Consider the following 25,304-nt stretch of genomic DNA (forward strand, 5'->3'; position numbering starts at 1 on the left):
TATATGTGCTTCGGCGGTGTTTCTCACCAAGAAAAATTGATTCTTATCTTACATGGCACTGATTCTTCCCAACAAGTGCTGCTTTCTAATGAGACCCTCAGTCCATAATTTAGATAGCACTACTGGCTTTAATGTGATTGCTCTGCAATTTGATTGTCACCTGGCCTACTGTGGTTTTCTCACTTCAGTCCATGAAAGATCCCAATATGCAGTACTATGGAAAGGGGAAATGTTTTCTCTTTGGTGATTGTTTAGCTTTTGACACACAACCTTCTCGCAGTCAGGTCTTGTCCCTCAAGGAGTTCTCTGCAATTGCACTGGGAGTCTTTTATCCTGGAGTAATATTGAGGCTAAGGATGTGCTCGGTGGGAATTTTGTGGCACCCACTATGAACTTTCTAAAGGCGTTGGTTTTGAGAAGTGACATATCAGTAGGACCAATTCTTCCTTCAGGCAAATCTTCCTTCATTTTTACTGAACATTATAGACCCAACTTGGATTTATAGAATATAAGACTAGCTCATAGGCCTAGTTTGAGGTAGGCAGATTTGATGGTTTGACAAAGGCTGCGATCCTACACGTTCTTACTTAGAAGCAAGTTCCATTGAAATGAATGGGAATCCATCCAAAATAGGGAATTGATCCAAAACAAGCCTACAGCCAAATGGTTCAGAAATGTAGCTGAAGTTTGGGGGGCATTTATTTTTAGAATGAGCATTTCATCCAATGGCTGCTGATATTCCCATTTTCTGCGAATTTAATCTACTCCTCTCATTTTTTTTTCTGGAATTAATTTGCCAAAGATGGGCCCCTACTGTTTCCAGTGGCAGTGAGTTGAACTGGTCAACCCTACGTGGTGTGAAAATTCTCGTCTTTTATGTGTTTGGAACCTGGCTCTTGTTCATTTTCATCTGCTTCTGACATTCAGTAATAAGAACAGGCTTTTAAAATACTTGCTACTAAAGCGGTAGCAAGTCCAACACTGGGTTTTTTAGATCAGAATGAGCTACTCAGAAATATGTGTTACGATGCAGAATCTTTAAGGTGCCCGTCATGCCATTCAGAGGGCAACTCTATGCATATATCTCTATACTTGGCTGGAGATGCTGTATCCTGAGCAGAAACTCTTGTGCCTTTAGGCCAGTGATGGCGAACCTTTTTGAGACCAAGTGCCCAAACTGCAACCCAAACCTCACTTATTTATCACAAAGTGCCAACACGACAATTTAACCAGAATACTGAGGTTTTAGTTTAGGAAAAAACAACTCAAACATTACCATCTTTTGTCTTAAAAGGCATTGTGCTCTGCCACACACTCAGACTGCGGTGTAGGTGGTGGCGGAAGACGCTCTCTCTGGAGCTGACATGGTGCCCAAGTGAGCTCAGGGTTACTGGGCCTGCTGACTGGTCTGGTAATGAGGTGGGGGAGAGGAGGTACTCATGGGGCGGTTGATGGTACTTACAACAAATCAGGTTGACTCAAGAGGACCTCCCTGAACCTCAGTCCCAGCCGACTACAGCCTCTGGTGGGGCAGGGAGAGGCGGGAAGGGGGAGGCCCTAACCGTTCTCTTTGGGGCGAAGAGCACGCGTACTGACAGAGAGGGCTCTGAGTACATCAGCACCCGTCACGACCGGAATTCGCCCACCACTGCGCTTTAGACAGCAGCTTGGATCAGGACATCTTTTGGTGAGACTCCTGCATAGCTAGGATTATTAACCAGGTTTTTTGAGCAGAGATGTGATGCCATAGAGTGAAACTGCCATTTTCTAAAGGGGAACTGATTTATGTAGTCTGGAAATCCATCCTCACTGTGGGACAGCTCCAGGTCTAGCCTGAAGATTGGTAGAGACTTTCTATAGCACAGAAGAAAGCTCGTCTTATTTGGTTTTAAAATTTGTTTGGAACTATACTTTTCGTTCTGTTAATCCAGTTTCCTGGCGACATGGGGCTTACTCATGACACAAGGCAGAGAAGTTGGATTCCCAAGAAGAGATAAATGTGTACCTTCCACTGTCAAGTTCTTAAATTTGTTTGAAGATTTTCAAACACAGCACAACCCACAGACAGGAAAATCGCCTGTGCAGATTTGAAGCATTTGTAGCTGTTTTGTATTTTGGGCAAAGTTTTGGGCAAAATACTTTTGTCTCACCAAAAGATGAAACCAGACTTGTAACTTCATTTGCCACATTCGCCACACCGTCTTTGTTTCAGAACGGTACGTTTGGGTCCTGGTGCCATGTAGCATTCTACAGGGCAAAAAATTGGTCCAGCGCGTGGTGAATTAGATGAGAGTTTTGATTTGTTTACCTTACGCCCGCAGAAAGTCTCATAGGCATTTTATCCCTTTGCTGGTTAGAACTCAGTATCCAACTGTGTATGGTCTGTTTTTTTGTTTTGTTTTGGGGTTGTTGTTTTTTAGTTCTCACAACTTTTTGCTGCAGACAGGAGTGTAAAAATCGAAGTGCATCTTTTTCAAACGTCCCTCATTATAATGCTGAGGGCAGTAAAACTGCTAAATAAAGGAGGCAATATTGTCAAGGTGCGCATTAGCAGGGTTCAGAATGGCTCTTGTGGGAAGACCCCGTTCCAGCGGAGGGACTCTTGACTTAATCTGACGACCATTTATCATCTTGCCTAGCAGCCAGCTCCAAAGGACATTGTTTTCCTTTGGCCTTCAGAACCGTGCTCTCGTGAATAGCAAGTGTTCGAAAAGTCTGCCTTTCATCTGCTCATGCTGAACGAGCCAGCAATTAATTTCAGTGAACGGGTGGATCATGCTCATTCAAGCGAAATTCGAACCTTTGCTTCGAGTGAATGTTTTTTGTCTCCTGGGTAGGAGACCACAAAGGAAATCCATGCTTATTCTGCAGAGGCAGGCAATGGCAAAGCCACCCCCTGTTCATCTTTTGCCTTGAAAACCCTATGGGATTTTCATCAGTCAGCTGTGACTTTTCAGTGCTTTCCCCCACCGTAGCATTGAATCTGGTCTTTCCATGTTATTGTCTATGTCTGTGTATGTATTTGGTTTGATCATTGAGCATACTTAGAGGCCAGCTGGTTATACATCAATGGGAGACAGATTGAGCTCATCTCCGTCTGATCAACAACCAAAAATACAGGCAGTCCCAGGCTATGCGTGGATTAGTATTATTAGTATTATTGGTTGACAAAAATCCATAGGCAACATAGCACTTTCCTATTCAAGACATTCTTTCTGCATGCTGCAAGGCGGATGGGAGACTAACCCATGGATTTCATTTGGGAAAATTATGCCTCCCCCAAGTCTTGAAGTCTGCACTGAAATTAGCACCTAGTCATTTGGTTTAGTTTGGTTGGTCGTTTGGACTTATTTGGTTGGTCATTTGGATCAGTTAAAAGGAGAGCCAGCGTGGTGTAATGGTTAAGAGCAAGTGGACTCTAATTTGGAGAACCGGGCTTGATTCCCCACTCCTTCACCTGAGCAAAGACGTCTTATCTGGTTAACTGGGTTGATTCCCCGCTCCTACATTCCTGCTGGCTGACCTTGGGCTAGTCACTGTTTGTTCAGAAGTCTCTCAGCTCCACCTACCTTATAAGGTGTCCGTTGTAGGGAGGGGAAGGAGTTTGTAAGCCCTGTTGAGTCTCCTTACAAGGAGAGAAAGGGGAGCCTCAGTCCCAACTCTTCTGCCTTCTTCCGCCCTCCCTCCTCCCTCTACTCCTTTCGCTGCTTACCAGACTCGACTTTCACCAGCATGTTACAGACTATGGGTGGGCAAGGTCAGTTCCCATCTAACATTTCTGCTTATGCAAGTGGTGTGTGTGTGTCTTTTTTTGCTGATTCTTCTTCCTGTTGTAGACTTCTAATTCCCCCTTCATGCAGTCCCACAGGAGCAGCATTTCAGTGGGCATTATGGGCTGCCGCGTAAAGGGGGCTGCGAAAAGGTCTCGTTCTGCTGATGGAAATCCTTCTGTCAGTGGTCGTTTTCGGTGGTTTCACTGGTGTGAATATATTAAGAACTGAAAGTTCTCCCTTGCAGGCTTATTGTGGTCAGCAGCAATGGATTCTTACGGAGCAAAGATGAATATGCCCCACGTAGTTTGATTGAGGGGGCAGCAATTGTGCAGAGTTGCTGGGAACGACTCTGTGTATGTTTTTCTCACATTTCGAAATTGGTACTCTAAAGCAGCAGTTTCCAGCCCATTCAGCAAGAGCCTCCAGTGAGTTGTGGAGCCCTGCCTGCTGAGCCCACTAGCGCCACCATATTTTGGAATTACCAGCAATGAAGTGCACCACCAAAACTGGAGAGCAAAGGGACCTTGGCTCCTATCTCTGCATACAGGGTGAGAGAATCAACTGGACAGTGAGCAGTGGAGAGAATTCCTCCAGGGTTTCGATCCCCAGATTGTTCCTCACTATGCTATGGCACACCTCTTGGTGCTTGTCTTGCGTTTGCTGTCCCAAGCTCTCTTGGTCTGCAAGCCACAACCCTAGGCTTGTCACTGGCAATGCATAGCTCTGGCTGGCTCTTCCTCTTCCTATAACCATGATGCCACACATTTGTAGTGCAGTGGGTCCCATTACGGATTAGCTAAAGCTGGATCACAAGCTTTGCAGAGATTGAAGACTACAACTGTAAGGCCCCTTCTGCACATGCAGAATAATGCACTTTTAATCCACTTTCAATGCACTTTGCAGCTGGATTTCACTGTTCAGAATAGCAAAATCCACTTGCAAACAATTATTCTGCATGTGCGGAAGGGGCCGCTATCCTGAGATAGAGTACAGGGGGCAGTTTTGTGTGTGTTTGCTACCAATGTGGTCCAGTGCTGGTCCCTGTGATATGTAAAGGCTAAAGTGAGAGAGAGAGAGGAAACTTGAGATTAACTGTATATTCTTATTACAAAACATAAAAATAGATGAGAAAAAATGGGAAAATACCAGCAGAGTCTTCCTTATCAAGATGGGCAGCAGAATTCCTAGTGGATGGCGATATATGTTAACAGATTGGCAATACAGCTATAACCTGTTTTCACACATCAATTCCCTTTGCAGAAATTTAAATATGCTCTATAGTAGATGAGTACAGTAGATGGGTAGTCATGTTTAGAACTAATGTGGTGTTCCCCATGCAAGTCATACAGTTGTCTACATTTAACTGTATTTAACAGCCTGAATTCAACAAAACTCCACTGTGCCTAAAATTTTCCTAGCCATCTGCCAGTGGTATGACCTGTGTTTCTCTCCATGGGAAAGAGGTTTGGGTTATAATCCTGGGAATTTAAACAAGAGAATGATGGGATTCACTCACTTTTGCCTTTGCAAGCCACTTTCGAAACGTGGTAGATTTGGATACTACTTCCTACACAGTAGACAAGCCAAAGGTTTCCACTTGCCATACGGAAGCCCTTGGACAAGATTCTGAAGCAAAATAATCTATAGGATCATCGTTCAAATGTTTGCAAAGACACTAGTCATGTATGTAACCATGTCTCCTCTGTAAGCATTAAGGACAATGTTTTGGAAGTCAGGTCCACAAACATCTGTTTAACGTATTGTCGAAAGCTTTCATTGTTAGAATCAGCTGGCTGTTGTGAGTTTTCTAGGCTGTGTGGGTGTGGTCTGATAGTTTTAGCCCCTCATATTTCAAAGGCATGTCACAGATGTACTTCTCTCTGTGGCACAGAGAGAAAAACACATCTTACATTGATGTGCCTCTGATGATGCCAGTCATAGATACGAACAACACGTTAGGAGCAGAAACTACCAGACCACAGCCACACAACCCAGAAAACCCACAACAGCCGGTCTCCGCTCAACAATTGCCACAAAAGCTGCCTTGCAGCCTATGATAAAATGATAGATGTCAGTATTTGATTCCACTCTGCCCCCCCCCCCCGCCCCCACCCAGTGGTTGGAATCCATCATACTTTTATTGACTTTGGTGGAGATACGCCTGATTTACTGTGAGATTGGAATAAGGTCCTGCGAATCTAATTTATCTTAAAATATGGCCAGAGGGAAGAGGGTGAAAATATCTAGAATTAAAAATAGTGTTGCACATTTTGACATTTTTTACATAGTTGGGTTCCAAATAGTTCAACTGTAACCCTTGGTCAGACCTCAAGAATGCTCCCAAAGTTCAGCACTTCTGTGTCAGTGTCTGGGCGCTGCTCCGGGCTTTTCTCATCGGCGTTTTCCCCAGTGTTGTTTTATACGTTAACAGATCCTGTCTGCAATGGGCAGAGTTACAGTCCATTTGGATAAACTGCTCCACAGGCTAAAAACGTATTTGAAAATCAAGATGTTGACAATTAGGTGCTAAAATACCATCTTCGGAACCAAACTGTTGCATCCAAAGCAGTACGGCCAAAGTTTAGATGGTGTTTTTTTCTTGCGACGTGTGTTTTTCTTTTCCCCCTATCAAGAAACTAGATTCCTTTTTTGCAGGAAACGGGCTGCATTCTCACTGCTCCATATTTTTAATGACCCCTGCAGAAATATTTAGCCAACTGACTTAGTGAAGGAGTTTACTGTCATCATAAGAACAAAAGCTATTTGCAGTTTAACCACGAAAACAAAGCAACATCCGCAACAATCCGCATTTTAATTTATACATTTCCTTTTCTCATTTGTAGGAAACAAAAAACCCTTTTCCTTTTTCTATTTCTCCTGCATCCCATTCCTGAGAAACTATTGTTTACTGTATTTCCATGTGTGTCTGCACATAAAACAAATGCCTATTTTTCTGGATTTTTTGTTAAAGTATTATTTGGATCAGAGTGTGTGAAATGTTCTATGGAAGGTAGCTCTGTAAGTGATGGTGTAAATGCATTGTGTGTATGTATTCTAAAAATTTTAATAGATTGTACATATTCGATTGTAAATTGACTGTAAACAAGCAATATATATTTTCTTGAACATATTATATAGTGGTATATATTTGGTAAATAAGCAACCTTGTATACTCTTAATTAACCTTTTAAATATTTTGTACAGATAAGTTTATTAAATATTTTATTGATACATGCTTCAATGAAAACTCTTTTGGAGATTTTTTTCGGAGTGGGGGAATGCCGCACAGCTGGATTTTTTAAAACTCCAAATGAAAATTCTATTAGCTGTAGGGGTTTTGTCTCCTAATGGGATTGTCTACTATCAGTTTACTCAACACTTTATAAAACGCTTATTGCTTTACAGTCTTAAACCCAACCCAACCCCATTTATGATGGGAAACATAAAATGATGAAATTTAATGGATGTTCCATGGCACTTTATTGACAAACAGCATTTCTTCTGAATTAAGTTTTTACGTGTTAGCATCCACTTAATCAGATGAACAGTAGAAGGTTGAATGGCTTCCCTTCCATATGGCTAAACGCTGCGACTCCCACACTAACAATCACAGAGGGATAGTAGTTGTGTAACTCTGTCACAGAAGGCCAGTGGTACCTTAAAGACAGTCGCTAAGATGCCACTAGACTTATCTGTTTTTGTTGCAGAGTATCACGACTACCTGTCTGTACTTACAAACTGTTGTAAGGAGACACATAACAAATCTACTTCTGTGTTTCTTTGTACGTCTCAGAAGTCCAGGTCCAAGAGTCTAGCCATTAAACCATGCTGGTTGCAGGATCCATGGCTGTCTCATACAGTCTGGATGCATGCAAGATGTGCAGCTGCAACAGACATCCATTGCAACCCTTTAAAATCTCTTGTCTTGTAGCAATGGCCCCCTCAAGGAATTCACATCATTCTGCACTCTGAACTGTTTCCCCAGAAGAATCCTGGCAAAGAGTTCTTCCCTGAGGCACACACACACACACACACTCAAGCAACTCTTGGAAGAAGCAATAGTCAATCTCAGTGTGGGAATCAGAAAGACTCGGCTGCTGGCTGTTCCTTTATGAACTCAAGAAAACCTTCAGCTGATAGGAAGGGCTTGGTGGTGTCAGAAGTTGCAAAAGTAGAATGAATCTTTCTGGAGCCTCTTTCATTCACAGGATTTCAGATTTTATTGCAGACAGTCCAACCCTAACCACACTCATTTATATATCTTTGCTATTGGTTTCAGTGGTGTTTACTCCTGTGTAAGCACAGTTCAGTGTCCCAGTCTGTGGGTACTTTGCAAGAACTTGACTATGTGCTTGCACTTTTAGAACCTTAAAATAAAAGTTCTCAGCCCTTGAATTTTTGTCTTCATCCCAGACACAGCCTTGGACTTGGAATGAATGATAGCTACACCCCTTTCCCAAGAGAAGGGTGCTTAGTCCAGCTACCAAGTAACTGGGGGTGGTGCACAGTATGCTCTACGCCACAGGTGTCAAACTCACGGCCCTCCAGATGTTATGGACTACAGCTCCCATCATCCCCTGCCAGCATGATGCTGGCCGGGGATGATGGGAACTGTAGTCCATAGCATCTGGAGGGCCAAGAGTTTCTACGCCTATGGATCTGGACTCTGTGGGGTCATTTTCATCCTGGTCCCTGTCACTCCTGTGCTTTGTCCCAGTTATGCATCCAGATCTTCAGTTGATTCCGAATGAAGGTTTTGCTCCAGTTTGGCATCCAAACTGCACCAGGGTTTTGGAGCGTTCAGTTTTCCCTCTGCTTTGCTTAAATTTCCTCACTTTTTTGCTATCAAGTCACAACTGACTTATGGTGGCCCCGTAAGGTTTTCAAAGCAAGAGACGTTCAGAGGTGGGTTGCCATTGTCTGCCTCTGTATCATGCCCCGGGTATTCCTTGGAGGTCACCCGTCCAAATACATTCCAGGGTTTAGGCTGAGAGTGTGATTGGCCCAAGGTCACCCAGCAAATTTCCATGCCAGAGTGGAGATTCAAACCTGGGTTTCCTAGATCCTAGCCTGATACCTTAACTACTACACCGTGCCGGCTCTCTTTTCTACACCTGGTCTGATACAATCTGCAAAAGCTCACATCCAAAGCATGTTTGCGTACCATGTGGATGGGAAATTATGCATATTGGTGGATCCCGCCCACATTTGCACCATTTTCATGGCCATCAGTCACTCCAGACTATCATAAGTGATGCAGGAATAGCAGATTTAAAAAAAGAAAATACTTTAAAGTCCATGGCATGGTTGGAAGGGTGTGAGGTGATGTGGTTGAGTCAAGGAAAGTCTGAAGAAAGCTAAAATAGAATCATAGAGTTGGAAGAGACCCCAAAGGCCATCAAATCCAACCCCCTGCAATGCAGGAACAGACAATCAAACTACTATGTGGATGCTCCATACGCCGCTGCATTCACCACTGCAAGGAGCACTTCGCAGACAATTGTCACCCTGTACACACTATATCAGTGATGGCGAACCTATGGCATGGGTGCCAGAGGTGGCACTCAGAGCCCTCTCTGTGGGCACTCGCAAACAGAGCCCCCCCCCTGCACATCTAGGCTGGCCTGGGCCACTGGGCTCGATTATTAGCATTAAACCTAGGACCTAGTTTTGGGGAAGCAGTGTAGGTAACCCTCTTAAGCGCTGTTAAATCCCACTGATTTTCATGCGAAGAACTAAAACACGATCCTTTACCTGGAAGTAAGCTCGGTTGCTGGCAATGGGGCTTGCTTCTGAGTAAACCCTCCTAGGGTTGTGATTCACCTGTTGGAAGAGTTGCACAGTTGCTTCAAAGCAAAGCCACCGACTACCACCAAGCTTACTCCCGAGTAACGCACGCCTTGGAGCCAACTGTTTTTTACTAAACTAAAACCTCAGTATTCAGGTTAAATTGCCGTGTTGGCACTTTGCAATAACTAAGTGGGTTTTGAGTTGCAGTTTGGGCACTCAGTCTCAAAAAGGTTCGCTATCACTGCGTGACTATCTTAATGAAAAAATATGTATTTAAAAGACTCGACTGAAATTCCCAGGTAACATTACCTTGACATTCTTGGGTCTCTTTGTTTCTGTTAATCTGTTACAAAAAAATAATAATCCAACACCAGCAGGTGTGTAATAACTTTTATTAGGATCTTCCAAATATCACAAAGTAGTAAAAAAAAAAAGTCCCAACCTGCAGTTGATACACCCCCCAAATTGCAAACCAGAGGTGCTGCAGAGTTCTGTCTCACTTTTTAGAAGTGCAACATGGATGTGTCTTCAAATGACTGTGGGCTGATAAAGATTTTTAAAAGAGAGAAACTTGCAGTTGTCTGACAATCAGGATACACAGAAAAATTGCAAACACATGGCTAAGCACAAGTAAAAGTGCACCGGTGGAGGCATGCTGGGCAGAAGCACAGAAATAACAAAATACTGTTATGGTAAAACTGGTCCTGGATTGAACCACTTTAGATGGTGAGTGGGGGAATATCATGATTTGTTGCTCCCCTGGATAAAATAATAATAATTCTCAGCATGTAGAAAATTCTTTCTCTTGGGAAAGAATTCTACACGAGTTTAGGTCTGCAGAATTCAGTCAAGAATAGTTGCTGCACGGATCATAAAGGTCAAACTAGATGAGCTGATTTTTCATGGGTTGGCTCTGGTTTCCCTGACCCAATTTTCAGAGCATCAATTAGATTGCCTGCTTCTGGAAACTCATTCCGTGACCACAAAGGTCCTATAGTGGAGCAAATAAGGACCCCAGGACCACTTCAAGTCATGAAAAAAGGTGTGAAAGGGTGAGACTGTAGTCTCTTCTCTCTCTATGAAAAATGGCCTTGTCTAGACTGAACATACCTAGCTCCCTGAGTCACTCCTCATAGGGCCGTGGTGGTGAACCTTTGGCACTCCAGATGTTATGGACTACAATTCCCATCAGCCCCTGCCAGCATGGCCAATTGGCCCATAACATCTGGAGTGCCAAAGGTTCGCCACCACTGTCATAGGGCATGGAATCCAGACCTTTTACCATTTTGGTCATCCTCCTTTGGACTTGTCCCAGCTTGTCAACTTGAGAGCACTCTGGCATAATGCTCAGCAAAGAAATGTTCCCCGATATCAGAAGAACTAACATAGGTTCATTCCGCACATGCAGAATAATGCACTTTCAAACTGCTTTCAGTGCTCTTTGAAGCTGTGCGGAATAGCAAAAGCCACTTGCAAACAGTTGTGAAAGTGGTTTGAAAACTCATTATTTTGCGTGTATTAACAACTCACTATTTCTGGGTTTAATGCAAGACATATAATTCCTACCCATGTGGTAGACACATTGTCAACTTCTCCATCAATGTTATTTGCCCATTAATGGTACGACAACAATCTACTTCCTCAAACAGGCTTGGTTCTTGTGCTTCATAGTACTGTCAGCCCTGAATAATGTCATTTTTCGCATTAAGTCTTCCTTACAGCATGGATAATGGCCTTCTCCCTTCTCCACCCCCTTTATACACATGGGCTGTCTTGCTTCATAAATTCTGCATTAGTGCTGCTTACATCAACAGCCCGTTCTGGCAACGGCGCTGATTCTTACCACTATGGCTTTCTCTTTTCAGCATTCTGTACTGGCTTAATCATTCTTGGTCACTAGGAAACTCTCCGTGGATTCTTATTTTGTCTAGGCTCCAAGAAAGAGGCTCAGGGACTTGGGATAATTGCAGAGTCTTAACTTGACCCCTTGACACTAAGAGTAAGATGACAGTCTCCTGGGCATTGAAGGTCTCTACCATTCCAACAAAGTTTTAAGGAACTCTAGCAATGATAAAACTTGTTCCATATCTCTTGCTCACATGAAAACGTTGGTTGGTTGGTGGACAAGCAAGCCTCAGGGAGGTGGGGAAGGAAGAAAAATCTGAATCTGAAGTGCAAAGCCCTGCAAAATGAAAACAGTAAATGGGAACAATTGCAAAATGATAAATTATCTGTTGAGTGCGCCTCTTGCTTGTTTAGTTGTTAAGCACAAGATCTTACTCATATCATCTGGCTACATATGTTATTCCTTAACAATAAGGTCTTTAGCCAGGTATTTAGAAAGCTGCATTGCAATGGAATCTCATTCACCAAATGCAGAATCTAGTAGCTTTCCCAAGATTATTTTTCCCCTTTTCTGTTCCCTGGGATTACAAAGAAAACCAGAAGTTGAGTCAATTTTTTCTCTCAGAAGAATCAGATTAACCTGGGGCATTGATAGGGAGAATAGGCTACCTGTCAAATAGTCTTTGGTAGTCTTCTATGTTCTTCCACAGTCCTTATGGAAACAAGGCCTAGAAACACTGATCAGCACCCAGTTCTCTTAAGCATCACCCAGTCTCTGAAAATAATTTCAATATGAAGCAATATTATTGTAAGATTAAAAAAAAGAATGCAGTCTAGATGACAGGTCCACAGCTGTGAGGATCTAGACATATTTTATGTATTTTTATTTTATTTATTATGAGATTTCTACATCACACACACACCCCTTTTGGGCCCTTTCCAGCCTTGTAAAACACGAAGTAAAAATATAATACAAGATAAAACTGTTTGAAATTTAAGTTTCACATTTCAATTTGTATCACTCTGACTTGATGGTCCCAGCCTCATAATAAATCCATACTTAGTTCCAGCATGGGAGGGGCAATAACAGGAGAAAATCAAAGAAAGGGAGATGGGATATTGGGAAAGGGAAGAACAGAAGCGAAAAGGCATGGGAAAGGATGGTATTTAGAATTTGTACACTCTTTTTAAAATTGATTGAAATGTCTATGAACCATCCTGTATGTCCTGTGTGTTCCTTTATGTGGTTTAACATGTTCTTTTGCACTGCTTAAATTGTTTCAGAAGACAACCTAAGAGACTAGAAGCACTCCTATAAATAAGTTTTTTGAAAAAGAACAGAACATTGCTAAAATTCCGCCATTATACCAAGTTAATCGCATTAAGGTGAAAGGGCAGGTACTGTTGCAAAATGTACAAATCACACATTTGAAATCATACCCAGGAGTGTCTGTCCCAGAGCAAGCTGACAAAGTAACCCCTTCAGTGCAGGCAATGTCACTCTGCTCAGACCCTGGCCAACATTAGTGATGGGTGTTGCTGGGGGCCACTTGGCTGCCAGGGGCCCTCAAAGGCAGTGGCCTGCTGGAACTCTCCCATGACGGTGAAAGGGACTGACTGCCTCTAGGGGTGAGCACCGATAAAAAATTATTGGTAAATTTCGGTTTGGATAATAAAAACCCATACTTTTTTGCCATGGCCGAAGTCATATTCGGCTTTTTCGGCACCAGACTTATTTGGCTCTGCTGTATAAGCCTGGGGTTCTTTTATCGGTTAAAACTCCCCTGAATCAACCTTATAAGGGTTTATTTGTTTTGGTGTGTGTGTATGTGTGTTTGTATGATTCGGGTTTACTGAATCACCACCCCCTACCTGCCCCTTCTCATACACTTAAAATATACTTCTCGCTCATGATTGTAAGTGCATAAAATGTCACTACATTAAAATCGATAGAGTGCGTGGATCTCTCTGTAGATGTTTTTAACCAAGAGATGGAATTCCCTGGCTGGCTCCTGTGAGCCAGGCTGCTATTGTGTTTTTACTATTTCTCAGCTGATCATATAAAACACACAGAAATATAATAACTGTCTTACTTTTTTTCTTTAAATTAAGGAATTGTGTGACAATAGGTCCCAATGTGATCACACTGGTACATTCAAGATTTTCTATATAATATCAGTTCCTTGCCAAAGAAAAATATCTTAGGAAAAAACCCCTCCATCATACAGCAATCTAACACACCAGTCAGTGGATTTTCTTAGCACCAAGATTTTACTAAATAACATTCTTAGTTGCACAAGTGATTTTATAAAGGGATCATGACACTTAAGACTGTAAAGAGCTACCTGGTTACAGTTTATTAAAGACCCTTCCATATGCTGCCTTGAGGCACTGGATCAAAGGCACAAGCCGCTTTGCTTTTTCCATGTCGATGGATGGATGACACTGCCCTCCTGGCCCCAGTTCAGCAACAGTCACAGCTAAGCCCCAGGGAGGTGCAGGGGAGAGAGGGAGAGGGAGAGAGAGAGGGGTCCTCAAGCACATCAGTCTAAAGACTCTGTTTCCCCTTTAGGCTGCGGCTGCATTGAGCAGGGGGTTGGAGTAGATACCCTATATGGCCCCTTCCTACTTTATTTTTTTTATGATTTTACATTCACATGACTGCACTGGTTGCAATAAAAGGAAAATTAATGGCGAAGTCATCAGCAAAAATATCATTGAGCGTCACAAGGTTCTCTTGCACAGGGGCTCTGGTGCAGCATCATGGGATTGAGGGCCTTGCTGTCATTCAAAGTCTACTTATAAGGAAACTTATCAGATGCAAATTCTAATTATATCAATTTCCGGGATTTGTTTTCTATGTTCCAGGAAGCCCTGATATGGTGAATCCTTTCTGCTGTTCTTCTGTCATTTTGTGGAAATTGCATTTCACACAGCAACAACAATCAGGAAAGTTTAATTAATTAATGCATTTTTACCCCACTGTTCCACCAAAGAGCTCAGGATAGTATGTTTGGTTCTCCCTCCTCCATTTTATCTTCCCAACAAACCTTGACTTAAGGTGGACTGAGTGAGAGTGACTGGCTTGAAGGTCCCCAATGAGCTTTATGGCTGAATGGGGAATTGAACCCAGATCTCCTGATCTGCTATTCTAACCACCACACCAAGCTGGCTATTTAGATATGAAGGGTTCTGTTTCAGTGCAAGGAACTAAATTAGATTAAACATATGTGTCACATCAACAAAATCTTGATAATGCTAGTGAATTATTGCAATATTTGGTGTTTTAATGGTTGCTGATCTGCCAGTTTTAGCTGATATGGTTATTATTATGTTAATGCTGCATCACTTTAAAAAAAAGAAGCAACTATCACTCACAGATTTTGTTGCCTGATCTCACACTGCTACCTAACAATTACCAGCTTTGCCAAGTGGAAGCACTGGTCAGAAACATATTCTTCATCAACACTCAATATGATTGAGGCCAATGGAATCTCTGCCTGGAAAGAGGACCTCTTCTGACATGAATGGAATCAGTAGCTGCCACAAAATCATTCAGTGCATTTTGAAATCCAAGTGCACTGATGGTTCTGAATCATGCCAATTTAAAAAGATCGAAAGGGCCATTCTTGGGTACCACTGTCATAGCTTTGTTTGAGGTATCACCCCTAATAAATGTCTTAGAATGGTTTCAGTGGCTAGAAGGCTGATCCTGCAGTCACGCAATTACTGCAATATGAGATTCTGACAAATGCCTGCTGGTGGGTAGACTGGTGGTTGCTACATCAGAAGAACAGAAGAATTTCCAGCACCAGGTGTAACATTGTAAAATGACACAGAATAGGTGGAAATGGCTGGAGAGGATGGGACGTGTGTGAAATCACTTATGTACCAGACTAAAGGTATCTAAAGGATATTCCACATTTACATGAAGCAACTTCGGATTGGCTACCAAATTTGTAATTGCTCCCTGATGGGAGGCCCTATATACGAAGCATGTGGGTCAAAACAGGTTGGTCCCCAATCATGCTTTTATGTTTTTAGGTGTACAGTTAAAAATAGCAATAATGTGCCAAGTGTTATCATATTTTAGTGCAAATGTACTTGGCTGCTTTGAGGTTACCTGTTGTATTACCACAGATGAGGCATAGGCCTCTGTCCTTTTCCCCCCAGGATGGCACGATTGCATCACCAGAATCTGCCATTTTAAATGTTATTACTGCCATGCATCCCTTTCAGATGTAATCACTAACAATCTGATGCTGCCATTTCATAACAATTGATCTTCATTCCTGATCTTAAATATATCGATCTTTCTTTGAGTCACTCTTTCAAATGTCCAAATTATTCTCAGCCTGAATTTTAGACAACAACTTCTGGGTTAAATGCAATCAACTCTGCAAGATTTTCAGCTCCTAATTGATATTTGGGTTCTCCTGTAAAACCCGGGTTCAAAAATGGTTGCGCCTCTGCGAAATTGTGACAAGACTAAGGGCCTTTAGATAAGATGTAACAACAATATTGTAAAGAGACAACTTAAAGTCTTTTTTTAAACAGGGTTATTGTAAGAATTGCTGAGCATAAATATTATATGCTTTGAACCTTAACCCTAAAGAGCTATATGAGTGCTAAAGACAAAATTAAAAAGGGCCTGTGATTGATTATCATGTCGAACGACCTGATTTTGTTATCCATGCCAGCCAAAGATGCAAACTTGTCAAAATGGAATGATGTTTCTTAAAGCTGTCCAAATTTCAGATTCCAACATATCTCTCATAAGGTTATAAGAACAAGTAAGATAAAGGAAGAGAAGCATGGAAAGTGCCACATCATTACAAAAATACCTATTATATAAATACCACATAAAATACTGAACATTTAAGTAGCTTGGGCCATTGGTGAGAGAACATTTACAGACATTTTAGGGCTCATATCTATGCAACAGAATCACAAGCATCAAGAGTTCGAGACGTAACTATCAACTGCTGGTTAACTTGCCCATCAAAATGAGCAAGGGTTTGAAAGGTCAGCTAGTTAAAACCAGTAGGTTGAAAATGGAAAAAGGCTAATCTGGAAGGTGGAAATAAGCCACAAACTGTCTGAAGGAGGTAACCTTCTCACATTACAAACGTACTGGAATTGTGGAACAAGTCTTCGGCATTCATGTTTTTAGTCCCTGTTACCAGAAAAAACATGTTTCAAAAATGGTTAGTGGAGGACCTCCTGTTAACATTAGGCCTAGTTCTCATCCAAGCCAGAGGCGGTAAGCCAGTTTCTGCGTCATAACTATTTCAAAGTGTAGAGGAGGGCCCCAGTGGCGTAGCACCCAGGGGATGGGGGTGTGCTGGTGAGGGGCACGGTATGGCATGACGGGGGCGTTCTGGGGCATGGTTGAGGTGTGGCAGGAGCGCAGGACACACACATGCCCCGGGCGCAGTTCCCCCTTGCTGCAGCTCTGGAGTGCTCCCAAGACTGAATGAACCTCCATACAAAAAGCTAGCCTGCACAAACAATATTAACTGTTCATTTTCTACGTCCTAGGATCCTAGGTATGTATTTATTAATTTTAAAATATATACCAGGCTTTCTTTCAAGCACCTCAGGACCCAATGGCATTGAATGGAGTTTTTGTACAGGGTTGCATTTAATAATGTGAGCCATTGTGATCTGAAATAGGATGGCTCAAAAACAGGGTTACCTCCACATCTGTTGACTGTGAGAACTGGACTTCGGTGGCATCTAGGAAATAAGGGCAGATGGAAGAATTTTATCATGGCCTTTCTCCAACCATGTGGTTCCTCTGTTGGAAATACATTTCTGTTTGCAGAAGAGAGGGCAGCTATTTGTGCAGACCCCTATTTGGCCTTTGATGATATACCTGACTTCCTCTATGAAAAAAATTGAGAGGGGCGGGCTATGTGGTCTGCAGTGGGGTGGGGTAGCAGGAAAATCCTATTCTGCAAAGTCTATGCATGGCTAGATACCCACAGCTCCCTTCATTCTTTATCTCATTAAAATCATCTTTAAAAATATTAAAAATAAATAAGAGAACCAGCCATATTATGAAGGCTTTCCGGCGAATCCAGGTGCTGTGGCTGGTTTCGGGCTGTATGGCCGATGTTCTAGCAACATTCTCTCCTGGCGATTTGGCATCCTGTACAGCATCTTCAGAGGAGTCTGAAGATGCCAGCCACGACGAAAGCCAGCATCAGGAATACTAAGCTACCATGCCAGCCGAGAAACACAACACAAGAAGACAATATATTGTCGAGCTTTCCGGCGAATCACTTGGGTGCTGTGTGTGGTTTCGGGGCTGTATGGCGTGTTCTGGCAGCATTCTCTGGCGTTTGCCTGCATCTGTGGCTGGCATCTTCAAGAGAAGTCTGAAGATGCCAGCCACAACAGCTATCATCATGCAACCACTTTAAGCTCCACCCTTCAAAATTAATATTTTAAAAGGATGTCCTCTGATACCAAGGAGATAAGAGATCTTTTTTCATTGATTGATTATACTACCACTGAAATATTTAAAATATTGTTTGGAATGGGTTCATACTGAAGGCTTTTTCTGGTCTGTCTTATTTTATGGAAATACTTTTTCAACAGAGTATCTGCACAAGAAGTAATCTTATTCAATTCTCTGAGAACAGAATTTTTTGAATTGAACAAACGAAGGAATTTAGGGCGCCGTACTGCACGCTGACAGCCACCAGCCGCAACATATTTCATTAGAGGATCAGCTTCATGTTGGAGTACTTTCCTGTACTAAACTTCAATTCTTTGACATTTTGATCTTAGGGGCTGATTCACACATGCACACAGTCCTCAAAAACCCTTTTGTACTCAGTGACCCGTATCTAAATGCAAAAATCACCGCCTTTTCAAGTACTGCATTGGACATGACTTGAAAACCCTGTCTATGGAACTCGACCAGTCATGGCTGTTTCACACAATAATGCCTTGACATTGCAGGCACGTGTGAATTCATTTTCAATAACACCATCTACCAGTGGGAACGGCAACTTGTCCCACAATACACAGAACTGGCTGGGAGAACTCTGACTTTAGGTATTTAAGTTTTAAGCAGCCATTGATGAGGCTACTGCCACATACTTTTAAATCTGGTTTTGAATTTGACAAAAATTCATGACAGGCACTTACACCCACACTGAAGGCATTTAAAAGGACTCTGTCAACAGGACGACATTAATGTCATACTATACCTTCAACAGGAAAGAAGTCAGGATGCACAGACAAAATTGAGAGGTGGGGGAAGGAAACCTTTTCAAGTACTATCACATGTTCACAAAGCAGGTAACGTCTCCCGGCTGTTGATTTTATCCACTGCTTCATTGTTCACAGTTTGACTAGATCATCTTGAAGCCACTCTGTGATCATAGCAGCTACTTCCTCGCTGGCTTCGAGGACAAACGCGTGGCGGATTCCTTTTTCACACAATCGGATGTCTCCATCTGGAAACTCCATCTTCATCTCTTCGTAATATTGCACAGGGCACCACTGGTCTGCAGCTCCGTAGTAAAAAGTCAGCTAAAATCAAAATAGAGAAATTACATGAGAAGAAGAAGAAGAAAAAACCCAAGACAGATTTGTCAGTTCAGACATCACCCTTGGCTTCTTCTCCCGACTCAATCACTGCTAAATCTATTGGCAGAATCAAAGTTACAGAGTCAAAACTAAACCTTCAAAATACTCAAACCCAGTCACTGGACACATATGCCATTCACATGGGATGATTCATAAGTATGCATATTTTTCATCTCTATAATAGTTTATGATTCAATATCCCCAGTACAAATTACCCAGCAGAAAAAATCGATTTAATTGCAGTCCAAGTTTTCCACGTTATTTGCCTTAAAAAAAATCTTGAACATATTATCAAATGAGGCTTCCATGAAATGAGTTGACAGTTCAGATACCACACAAATATGGCGGCTGCTGCAAAAACATGAGAGGAATCCGAGATTGCTATCAATAGGATGTTGACATTTAAAGTTTCTAGAAAAATAATGAAGATTTCCTGTAGTTGAGTGACTATACTGGCACAAAAGTGCGAGAAAGTGTAGAAGTACTGACACAAAATTTCCTTTTGCCGGTTGTACGGTTTCTGCAGACTCATGGATGAGAAAACCCTCAGACAATAGTTCAAATACACAAGCATCCAAGTATTGTTGCCCTCCATTCAGATAGGTCATTAGTCACTTTCAATGTTGGACCAGCTTTTTAAATTGCAGCTGGCAATGTGAGACTCATGTCGAATAGAACTCCTGAAATCTCCCTTCTGTGTTCATTTTCTTCTCACTTACACACACACACACACACACACACACACACACACACACACACACACACACACACACACACACACACACACACACACACACACACACACACACACACACCAGCTACATTAAAAGATTGCACACTTTGACTTGGAAAGCTCCCAGCTAGCCTGATCTTGTCAGATCTCCGAAGCCTATACATACTCTCATGGTATCTTTCTTCTAGACTACAGTATCTGCTGATTTAGGAAGATGTAAGACTTTTAAAGTTTGTGGAATTCTCCAATCATTCAGAGAGACTTGGGGCCAAATCTTGTGTCAATTTGGCCTTGAAATTATACAATTTGGGAGTATTTGGTGACATACATCAAAAGCTATTCTCTTGCTCATGAAGTCGATGTACAATATTGTGCCTTGGCTCAGTTCTTCTTGCGCTTCCAAGTGCTTCAGGGTTAATACATATCTTAGTATCAAAAAGGTAACACACACATTATCTTCCTTCATTTTCCACTTCTGTGAACACAATTTCTGCGGGCTTGTTATTTGCTCACGCTGCTTTTCAGATCTTGTGCATATCACAGAATGTCCGATTTGAACATATAATAGAGTAATTTGGGGTCCCGCCGCATGTGCCAATAGAGCATGCCCCAATGCTACGTATAGCAAAATCCTCGTGTGCAACTTTCCTAACTTCTCGTCTGAACTTCAGCAGTGTGCAGTCCAAAAAGTACAACAGACCTGCCAAAATAAGAGGTGTTCCTGGCTGTAGAGGGGATTTCAGACCTATTCATATGGAGTATTTGGAAGATTTTCCACAACTGGAGGCAAATAATTTATTCTGGCTATGGACAGAGAATCTGCATCTGTGGTGTCTTCCGTACTGCTGCCTTCCAGATTATGTTACTTTCAAGGGCAATAACTATTAAACTGCGATGGACAGCGTTGGAGACTGGGTCACGAAAAGTAGGCAACACAAGACCAGCTGTTTCAATAAAACGAGTTCAAAATTGCCTTTGGCTGCTTCAATTTGCAATTTTCTTCAAGATGGTTTAACAAAACGAGTCCATCCCTTAAAAGAACACAGAGCTGTTAATTTGTCAGTGAAGGAAAAAAGACTTCTTCAAAGCCATTTTGATTTGCATTTTGTGTTGCAAAACAGGCTCATCTTTATAAAATGTTTTGGGCCACGATCCACAGGTGCCTTTAACTATGCTTAGGGGGTCAGGTAAATGCACCGGGTTTCACTGTTTTTCTCCACGCAGTAGCTCGTTGTGTTTCACCTGACATTATTTCTAACATTTCTTCAAATCCTTTGCAAAAAGGTGGTTGTGTGTTTTCCAGGAAAAGAACCGAGGGTGTGTATGCAGCCCCAATAGGCCTCACTCAGAACAGAATGTTTTGGTATCCACCATAACATAATTGACAGAATACTGAACCTACTGAAGGGAGAAGCTGCTTACCAGCTAAGCTTGGGTTCACTACGGCAGCACCAAAAATGGGGAAACAGTGCCCACACTATAGATATCTCTTCCCATAAATGCCCTGCTGGTGCCAATTCTGTCAGCTTTTCGGCAACAGGAAAAATACTATTTTCCTCCAGTTGCCCCTCTCCATGGGGATTTTGAAAGGAATTCCTTATCCCCTGCTGGCAGCTGATTTTTTACGTTAGTGCTCATGATGGTAGCTATGTTGGTCGCTCCACTTTTTATTTTTGTATGTGTGTTTATGTGTTATTTGTTTGAACAGTTTTACAACCTGCTATTTATTTTTTCCCCCTCATTTTTATATCCCCCTTTGCTAACTTAAATAGGTTTTAAATGGCTTTATTCAATTCAGTTAAATTTCAATCTTATTCTAGACCGAAAAAAATAGATTATTAATGAGCAATAAAATTATTATGTAACATTGGAACTGTTTTATTTTGAGACATTCAACGATTACAATTGAATAGTATTAAAATTTAGACTAGAGGAGCTCACAACAATATAAAACAATAACATTTGGCCCAGGCTAGCCTGATCTCCTCAGAATCTCAGAAACTAATGGCTACCCATTAGTCTGAGGAGATCAGGCTAACCTGGGCCATACAGGTCAGGGTGAATTGGTAATGGTTAAATAAAAACATGGTTATCCCTTATGCCTGGATAAAATCAATGCATGTTGAAAACTATCATCAGGTGCACATCAACATGTCTTGCCTTACTTGTTTGGAATGTAGTGGCTACCACTTTTTTTTTAAGGGCTGATTGTGATCTTGCCAGATCTCAAAAGCTAAGCAGGGTTAGTCCTGGTTAGTCACTGAATGGGAGACCACCAAGGAATACCAGGGGCACCATGACTTGAAAGGCAATGGCAACCCACCTCTCTTAGGCGGATTCCACTTGGGCCAAAAACAGCGGTGTGAAAACGGTGTAAAAACGGTGTAAAACCTTCTACACAGTTTTCACACCGCTTTTTTGGGCCCATGCGGAATCTGCCTCTTGCCTTGAAAACCCCAAGGGGTTGCTGTACGTTGGCTGCAACTTGATTGCCCTGGACGCCCATGACAGACCCCACCCCCACCCCGCCAAGAGGAATCAATGCTTCATGCTAAAAATAGGAAAGCAAATCTTCATTGCCGCGCAATATTCCACCGCCACTGAATGATGATTGACTTTAAACCTATAGAAATGTCCACAGATAGCCTCGGTCTCCTTTGCCCGTTAGCACGCCTGTCCTCGGGACATCTGCCCCAGTTTTGAAAAGAACCATATTGCCTCCTGCTTCCCGACTCGGACTAATTATGCTGTAAAACTGGGCTTGGAAAGACAGGAATAATTTAGTGTCTCTTCTCTCACCTCCTTCAGCTCACAACATTCAGACGGAGTCCAGAAATAACCTTTTTTTCTTTTTCCCCAGCAACTGGCACTGTCAGGTGTTAAGATTGGCTTTACACTTATGATCACGCTGACTACTAAACAGCCTACATTTTTCAAAGCTGACAGATGTTCACTGCCAACTGCTTAAGAGCAACTTGGGATTTTCAGTTCCCACTGTTCTTGTAAACCTCAGTCCGCCGTGGGTATTACTCGCGCCTTTTACTATTAGGAGGCTTCAGGTATAAACTTCTCATGCCAACTCACTTTTCTCCCCTAATTTTCACATTCACAGGAATTATTAGAAGGAAGAATTGATCGTGGCAGGGGTGGGAGAGGCGGAAGGCATTTAATTTCACGCTTGCCTTCGCTTTACCATCAGCTTGCCAGCTTTCTGCTAAATTGCCTCAGCCTTTTATTTTCCTGGGTATAGCTTGCAGTTTTAAAATTGCAACGACACGGAGGAACCAATAAAACATAAGTTTTCAAAGAAGGTTCCCAGGTGCCAAAGCACTGCTTGGATTGACGTCGTGAAGAAAAACAGATGGAAATAGCCGAAAGCACCTGCAAGACACTTGCTGCTTGCCATAGCTCTTAATTTAGCAAGGGAAGTCAGAGAGTTTTACAACTATCATAAGTACAGTGAAGTCACGAGTGCACACGTCGCGCAACGCTGTTCTGAGGAAACAGTAGATCCACAAGACCGTTGTTGAGCCATTGTTACACTAAATACTTCAGGTCAACAGTTGATGTTCTTACATGGTTGTTGTGGGCTTTCCGGGCTGCGTTGCCCTAGTCTGGTAGATCTTGTTCCTAATGTTTCACCTGTATCTGAGGCTGTGTGTACTTCTCTCTGTGATACGCCTCTGAAGATGCCAGCCTCAGATGCAGGTAAAACGTTAGGAACAAGATCTACCAGACCACGGCCACACAGCCTGGAAAGTCCACAACAACCAGTTGAGTCCAGCCGTGAAAGCCTTTGACAGTACACTGATGTTCTTACATGTTAACAGCAGAAAGGATTGAGGCAATAGCAAGACAACATTCTGTAGCCTGCCAAGTTTTTATCTATAGAATAAATTGAAAGGAAATTGAATGGTGCCAGGGAGGAGTGGCAAAGTTGGTAGAACTAAATGAGATCTGCAAAGCCCAGCTGAAATGTCCTACACCGTCATGAAACTTGCTGGAAGAACTTCGATGGGTAACACGCTCTCAGTCTAACGTACCTAATGAGACTGTTGAAGATCAAACAGGGAGAACCACATACGCTGCCCTAGGCATCTTAGAGTAAGAGGACAGGTACAAAAATGTACCAGATGGATAGCTATAAATAGATATTATTTATTTGCACTGAGTTTGCAATGGGGAAGGACGGTGTACAAAAAAACAAATAAATAAAAGAGGTGGACAAAAGACATTCCTATTAGTGCCTCGTTGTGACATGTTATGTGTAAATGAAAAGTGTGTTCAAATCACAGCCAACTTATTGCAATCCCGTAGGGTTTTCAAAGCAAAAGACTAAAAGAGGAGGTTCAGCATTGCTTTCCTCTGCACAGCAAACCTGAACTTCCTTGGTGGTCCCTCATCCAATTCGAATCATAGCTGACTCTGCTTAGCTTCTGAGACCTGACAAGGTTAGGCTATCCAGGTCAAGACAGTCTCTCATATTAAAACAGTGGTTCTCAACCTTCCTAATGCCGCGACCCTTTAATACAGTTCCTCATGTTGCAGTGACCCCCAACCCTAACATTTATCCATTTTACAGATGGAGAACACTGATGCAGAGAGTCTTAGGCGACCCCTGTGAAAGGGTCGTTTGACCCCCAGAGGGTCGCGACCCACAGGTTGAGAACCGCTGTATTAGAAGAATGCTAAAGTGCTGACACAAAGCTCAGCTACTGGTTACATATCTGTATGTTCATTGTACACTGTATGTAAATGGTGCTGTTGAACTGATCTGGAGGTCTGGGTTTGAATCCAGACTCCGCCAGGGAAGTGTGCTTGGTAGGTCCATCAGGTCCTCTCCGCTTAACCAACCTCACAGGATTGTTGCAAAGATAAAATGGAGGAAGGGAGGATGCTGTAGACCACTTTTAGTCCCCGCCGGTGAGAAAAGTGGGGTATAAATTCAGCAAATAACAAAATGAATAATGGATGGGGGCAGCTCTGGAGGACAGTTTGTGAGCTTGTGCAAAAATGTACATGTGAAACCATCCAAGCTGTTTTACAGAAACTTTTAAGCATTAGAAAAAGCAAGATTTTTTTTGAAGAGCATAAACAATGACTGACTTCAACTGTCTCTAGCTAATGAAAACTGAAAAGCATAAAGCATTACCTTCTTTAAGTGCTCTCTGATGGTAGTGCTGTCTCTCTCCACAACTTTCCTCATCTCTTGACTTGCCATGTACATGACATTCACTGCAAAAGGAGCAAACACAAATTAAGTCATGGAATTACAAAGAATAGTTTCCCTAGACAATTGGTTGCAGTTTTCAAATTAAATTAAGCTAGAACCGCTGAGGTTCTCAAATAATAAATTGAAGATGAAGAGTCTCAATATTGCAAGAATACCATGTGTTCAACCTATTAACAGGAGCCTAATACCTGCATTTGCCATATGGTGGAGAAGCTTGAATGCTTTATGTGCTGTCAGTACATCTTCTAAGCATTCCCTCAATCCAAAATTTTCCACAAAATTATGGGATTGCCAAACTGTGTCCCCCTAAGCAACCTTATGTTTG

General features: G+C 42.3%; 1 protein-coding gene across 2 annotated transcripts in view; it reads right to left on the reverse strand.

Moving 5' to 3' along the window:
- Positions 1-17,860: 17,860 nt before the first annotated feature.
- LDAH (lipid droplet associated hydrolase) overlaps positions 17,861-25,304 on the reverse strand; it is a 129,191-nt gene continuing 121,747 nt past the window's right edge. For both annotated transcript variants that reach the window (XM_048499091.1, XM_048499090.1), the window contains exons 6-7: positions 24,899-24,981; positions 17,861-18,956 (exon numbers count right to left, since the gene is read on the reverse strand). In XM_048499091.1, the coding sequence (XP_048355048.1) occupies positions 18,765-18,956; positions 24,899-24,981 (275 nt within the window). In that variant the 3' untranslated portion in view covers positions 17,861-18,764. The remainder of the gene's footprint in view (positions 18,957-24,898; positions 24,982-25,304) is intronic.

The sequence above is a fragment of the Sphaerodactylus townsendi genome, linkage group LG01 (genome assembly GCF_021028975.2).
Source record: "Sphaerodactylus townsendi isolate TG3544 linkage group LG01, MPM_Stown_v2.3, whole genome shotgun sequence".
NCBI classification, from domain to species: domain Eukaryota; kingdom Metazoa; phylum Chordata; class Lepidosauria; order Squamata; family Sphaerodactylidae; genus Sphaerodactylus; species Sphaerodactylus townsendi.